This window comes from Pleurodeles waltl, chromosome 8, assembly GCF_031143425.1.
Source record: "Pleurodeles waltl isolate 20211129_DDA chromosome 8, aPleWal1.hap1.20221129, whole genome shotgun sequence".
NCBI classification, from domain to species: Eukaryota; Metazoa; Chordata; class Amphibia; order Caudata; family Salamandridae; genus Pleurodeles; species Pleurodeles waltl.
This window is the reverse complement of record NC_090447.1, coordinates 11,694,280-11,700,639: the sequence shown is the minus strand read 5'-3', so window position 1 is coordinate 11,700,639 and position 6,360 is coordinate 11,694,280. Positions and strand designations below refer to the sequence as shown.

The 6,360-nt window shown below is 47.0% G+C and overlaps 1 protein-coding gene across 1 annotated transcript in view; it reads right to left on the bottom strand.

The window, feature by feature from the left end:
• Nucleotides 1–220: 220 nt before the first annotated feature.
• The window catches only part of LOC138249030 (pepsin A-like), a 44,002-nt gene continuing 37,862 nt past the window's right edge, over nt 221–6,360 (bottom strand). Inside the window, exons 8-9 of the mRNA XM_069203089.1 lie at nt 1,413–1,511; nt 221–522 (exon numbers count right to left, since the gene is read on the bottom strand). Of these exons, the coding sequence (XP_069059190.1) occupies nt 394–522; nt 1,413–1,511 (228 nt within the window). The 3' untranslated portion in view covers nt 221–393. The remainder of the gene's footprint in view (nt 523–1,412; nt 1,512–6,360) is intronic.

The window sequence follows — 6,360 nt, the reverse complement described above, 5'->3', positions numbered from 1 at the left end:
CATCTCCGAAAATATCCGTCCCTGGCAGATTTCAGAAGCAAACTCAAGACACAACTGTTTGACGGAGACACAGCACAAGGCAGCACCCAAATACCTTTAGGAGTGATAGTGTTGTGCTTTACAAATAACATGATTGATTGATTGATTGAACGCTCTTCTCCCACTGGTTATCCTTGGTACAGATGCCTCCCTCCCCACAAATGAAGAGAATGGACAGGTCTGGTTTCACAAAGATTCTTTATTCACCATACATTGCTACATTTACCATGCCCCCTAAGAATGCTGCACAGAGCCCTAAGAAGGTACACCTCAGCATTGGCATATTCCATTTATTTCTAAAAATGTTGCAAAATCATGTGTTGATTAGAGGTAAACATTGTGAACTGGTCATCTTCACGCAATGGGAGCAAGGCCGAGCTGATTGTTTGCTCTGTCGAACACGACGTAATATTCCCGGATGAAGACGTCACCCAGGATCCAGAGACCAGGGGAGGACGCCTGTAGGTTGCTGGTGCAGGAGGCCTAATGAAAGGTAAAAATAAAAGAAGGACTCAGCATGGCTCCAGGTGCATCTTTCACTGACCTTTTATTTACCCATATTTAAAGGCTTTCAAGGTGGACTTTCCCAGAAATCAAATGCCAAGTGTGCAAACCCCAGTGCTGCTCAGGCACGTTTCCCTCATCTCTGTAATATAAGTGAAGATTAGCACTAGGTCAAGAAGGACTGTATTTAGAGTTTGGGAGACTGGTTACTCCTTCTTTACTTGACAGATATCACATCTGCCTTATTACACGTGGATTATATTCTAATCCACTTCTAAAAGGGTGGGTAGAGAATCCACCACCAGGGTGGTAGCTAGCACTGGTGAAGCGGGTGCAGTGGCACAGAGGCTCAGAGCTCTGAGGGGCCCATTGAACCCTGACAATGCTCTATTTTACTGCCCCAACGGTAACCAAAGAGGCAGTTTTCCTTGCTTGTACAAGGGCCCATGGCATCCTGACTATGCTGCTGACATTCACTTTGTGACGGTGTACCTTTCTGCCAAACTATAAATCAGGCGCTCAGATCCTGATTCCCATACCCTCTTGTACAAAACCCTGAGCACTACTTCTGCCCTATGAATGAATTAAACTTGATCTGCAAGTGAGGAGTTGTGTCATACTACAGCTCATCCGAGACCTACACATGAAGCAGTTGGCAATGCCAGAACCTTGAGAGCCTCACAGGTGATTTGCGGTGCTTATCTACCAGAGTAAGGCTGACCGCTTGAGTACAGTGTACCTCCTCATAGGAGATAACTCACAGCAGAAGAATCAGGCCCACTACCCTTTCTGGTTGGCACCCTGGGTCCATCAGCATGGACTGTGGGTGACTCTGTACATACTACTAAAGTGTAGAAGGTATATATCACCTGGGCGATGTAGGCCTTTTCAGAGAGTGGGTACTGCACCCCGTTGATGGTGAAGATGATCTCTGGTAGGGAACCCATCGTTTTACAGTTCACAGCGTACTAGGAGGACAACAAGGGAGGGTTATTAGAGCCGGCAAAAACCTTTGGCAACCAAGAGGCTATCCCAAAGCAGCTATTCAACATTGTGTATCATTTATCATGATATACATTACAAATAATTGTATCTACAAAACTGTATATATGGTCAACAAGTAGCAGGCTCATGCCCTGTGGGAGTGTAGATCTTGAGATCAAGAGAGCAGAATTTACATCAGGGTAACCTAGTTTCTGAAAATAAAATGGATGCAAGGAGGCTGAAGACGAGCAGTATGTAGCACATCTGGAAGTTATGGTTGCCAGTGAGCCAATCAATTTAATAAGAGGTCCTTTTCCTTATCATACAGAAGGATCTGGTATGGTGTAGTCAATCATCCATCACCAAAGTAAGCAGATAGTGGGGACCCCATCTACGTGCTCTGCTAACGGCGACTTACCTCGCTGTCGCACCTCTGCCATGATCCGGCTCCTGTCCATGAAGGCAGATGCTGCTGTGATCCATGGGAAGCTGGGTGAATAGTCACATTCTCCATCTGATGGGTGACATTAGGCAAAGAAGCAGAAACGGCACCTGTCTCACTGCCTAGTGTCGCACATTCAAGTTCAACACAAGTCTGGAGAGCACTGCAGCCTGCTGGCTCACTACAACCCCTTTTCAGCCACCCCTTATGGGAAGGGATTACTAGCTGAGGTTGGGGGTGTGAAGCACATATGGGTCCCTCCTCGTGTAAATGTTACAAGCTGATACCTTGCAATGGCCCTTAGTACCCCACCCTCATCTTCGCACTGTTCCTAAGTGGCTGTTTGTACCTAGGTGTGTTTTTTATCTCTTGAGTCAACCTCCTGATCCTCACTTGCAATGGTGGAAGACACTGGTAAACTGTTTTGTTGGTTTGGCCCCTGGCATGTTGCCTGAACTCTCTGGTGCCCTCTTATGGCAATGCTTGACTGATGTTTGCTTGTTGTGACGCCTGTCCTTTCTGCACTGCTCTTGTAGAAATGTTGTGTCCATAAGTACCCCTCCCAGAGCTCCACTACTGAAGCCTCTGCCACTTCAAACTCTGCTTACCAGTAAACCACCAGACCAATGCTTTGATGCGGCCTACACTGGTCATGTTGTTTCAGGTACCTGACCATGTCAGGTATTGCCATCACTCTCCATCCGCTCCCCTGCAGCAACCTCTCTCATTGCAACCATATATCTTAGCCTGCAGTGGTCCTCTGCACCACACATTATGACTATCAACCCAATGTTCATTATAATTTGTCTGGTGAGTGACAATATATGATCCAAGGGCAGATGTACTAAGCATTTTAATGGTCACAAATGATCTGATTCTGCATTTGCAAACATCAAAACGCTTTTTCTTATTTACTACCCTACAATTAATTTACCAACACCTCAGAGGAGGTGGTAATGTACTGTAAACAGAAGAGAACACATCAGGCCCCCTTTCCCTTTGTGAATGGAAAAAAAGTTCATTCAAGAGTTGTAAATAGTCCTGGTGACCAGTGACAACTCTTAAACTCCAAAGAAAGAACAACACTGCTTCCTTTATGAAAATCTGGCTGCATTAGAAAATAACCTTCTTGTAAAAGAATCACAGACATGGTGCCCTCCTGACCCCTGCAGACCTCAATCGCAGTGATTGTTGCCAATCCGATTGAGTCACAATTTGTAACTTACCTAATGAATTTTAGTTAGGTAGGTCAGATTACGACTCAATCCAATTCAGTTTTTTACAAAAGAACCTAATGTTCCATAGGTCAGTTCATAAAAAAATGCTTACTGGTTGCAAAATACTCAGCATAAATGGTAACCAGTATTTTCTGACAACTAAATATTCATTTTTGGCACCGTCCACAACTTTGTTGCGCACTTAAGTGGGGCAATTCCAACGTCATATGGTGCATATGGAAGATATGCAATATTTGCAAGTCTACTATCAACGGTGGATGGTGAGTGTGATGTGAGAGCGGCACTGGTGAACTTCCAAAAACTCAGAACATTTAGGGTTTGACTTCGAAAGTAGGCACTTTGGAGGTGGGAAAATGGAACATCTCCTCCCACCAGTGGGCAGTGGCATTGCAGCAAAAGAAGTTTCTCCAGAGGGATAATATCCCACCTGCCAATAACCAGATTATTTATCAGAAATCACTGAGGTTTCTCCAATTCTTTGTTCCCTTACTCAGCTTGAAGTGATTTGTCCTCTTAAAAACTTCATGCATCATCAGCCATCCTCTGCAGGCCCCAGGTTTGAGTTCAGCAAGGCAGACTCTGCCTTCATCACTTCGAGGTCAAGAAACAGAGTACCATTAATTTAAGCAATAGTGAGATATATTACTTCCAGTGCCTGGAAAAAGCAGAAGTGTGATATAAAATATAGCATACGAGAACAAATGTTACTGAGCTTCACAGTTACCTAGTTTCTCTTTTGGTCAGGCCTTTGTATGTCTGGGCTCTATATGGCGCGCATGTACTGTCTGGAACTGAGACATGCAGTACCTACTTTGTGGGCTTACAGCACACCCATAGGCTTCCCATTTGCTGACACCATTGCTGCACCATTTTTCATTCTCCTCATTTAACAAGGACATGCATAAGTCATGCCTCTTCTGCTATGTAGCACTCCTCAAGAGTACTTTTGAGCAGGCATTTTAATCCGTTGTTTCTGGACTACTTTTTTCTTTTTCTTAAATGGGTGACTATGGGCCTCATTATGACCCTGGCGGGCGGCGGAGGCCGCCCGCCAGGATGCCGCCCTCCATTATACCGCTCCGCGGTCAGAAGACCGCGGAGGGTATTATGAGTTTTTCCCTGGGCTGGCGGGCGGTCTCCAAAAGACCGCCCGCCAGCCCAGGGAAAAACTCCCTTCCCACGAGGATGCCGGCTCGTAATCGAGCCGGCGGAGTGGGAAGGTGCGACGGGTGCTACTGCACCCGTCGCGTATTTCACTGTCTGCTATGCAGACAGTGAAATACTAGCGGGGCCCTCTTACGGGGGCCCCTGCAGTGCCCATGCCATTGGCATGGGCACTGCAGGGGCCCCCAGGGGCCCCACGACAATCCATACCGCCATCCTGTTCCTGGCGGGCGAGCCGCCAGGAACAGGATGGCGGTAGGGATTGTCAGAATCCCCTCGGCGGCGCAGCGAGCTGCGCCGCCTTGGAGGATTCTTACGGGCAGGGGAAAACCGGCGGGAGACCGCCGGTTTTCCCGTTCTGACCGCGGCCAAAGCGCCGCGGTCAGAATGCCCAAGGGAGCACCGCCGGCCTGTCGGCGGTGCTCCCGCCCCCGTTGGCCCTGGCGGTTCTCTACCGCCAGGGTCAGAATGAGGGCCTATGTGTGCATCTTGAAGCTCGTGCCGTGGACGCAGGACTCGCTAGCTTTATCTTGACTTTAAATATTGAGGTTTATTTGAGTAATGCAGTGACAGGTGAAATGAGCTTATCCTTGCAAACAGTCGTGTTATGGAAGTGTTAATACAGTGCAGCATTGCCACGTATTGGAATTTGTGGTGCTGATTAGTCTTAATTTCAAGCCTCTAACTGTTCATGCGAAGAGTGTGCCCTGTTTGGTATGTGGTGGTATTTGAGGGTCTGATTCATTACTCCCTCGCTCTTGCGCCCAGGGTCAGGGCGTGTGCTAGCTCTAGGAGTTCCACCCCTGGTCCTCCCCTCCTAAGATGGTAGGCCCCATCGTCTCAAGTACCTTTTGCTTCCTTACTTGGTGCAGAAGGACGCGGCCCTGGTGGGGTTTGAGCATTCCTTTCTGGGAGAGAGGGCCCACACAGCTGGGGGTGCTCCTCCTGCACAGGCCTGTTCCCGCCCTTCCTGCCTGTCATTAGCACTGACAATGCCTTTAGCTCTCTGATTGCTAAGACCTATTTGTTTCGCCAATGTTAGTCTTCTACTGTTTTTACAACTGGGAAACTTTTGGGGTGATGGGAATAAAATGGGAGGGAAGAAGGCTGCGCTCCCGCAAGACACAAAGTTGAGACTGATTTCAGATCATGTGACACTTACTCCTACACAGGCTTTTGTGGACAACTTCAATGCCAGGGGAGATGCCTATCCATACACTACCTAAAGCAGTCACATAGAGGGGCAGGTTCACAAAGGTAATCTTAGACCTGTGGAGGATGTTTGACTCTTCCCCCAGAGCATTCTCTTTCTCTGACAGCTGTATTCATGAACTTGTTCCATGTTACGTGAGGCCTTCTTCAGGGCAGTGGTCAGTGCTATACGAGTTATGGTAAAAGAATGTCGCCTCTCACCAGTCAGAACTAACACCTCTTAGTTCACTTGTTAGCTACCCTAAAAAGACTGCATTCTGTGATTAAGGGTTCTTTTAGTTCATGTGTGTCAGTCCAGCACGGCTCTTTATATGTATGACGAATGTTATTGTGTGGTTTTGACTAACAAAACAATAAAGATTGTTTTTAATTTCTAATAGCCCATCTTGGTTTTATCAAAAGCACATTGAGCCTGATGTATCATGGCCAGATCGAAAACTAGGACATGCAAACTGCACACCTGTTGGTTGCCACATGTGACTGATGTGCTAAACTGGATATTCACAGGATGCTGCAGAAGCTGCTGTCTCATGAATTATAGTGAGGCAGTAGGTAATGTTCAAGCAGCAGCACACCTCCAGCCCTGCATGTGTGTTATGTCAATGTGAATCCTTCACACTGAAGGAGAGACATTGGGGGGGCACACATGGGAACACCTTAGATATTATTGATGAATTGTTTTCAACCACCACTGCCATCAAGAACCATTATTAAAACACATTCTGAGTAAAAATAGAAGGGGGTTGCCCCTTTCAGTTGTGATCTGCATTGGTCACA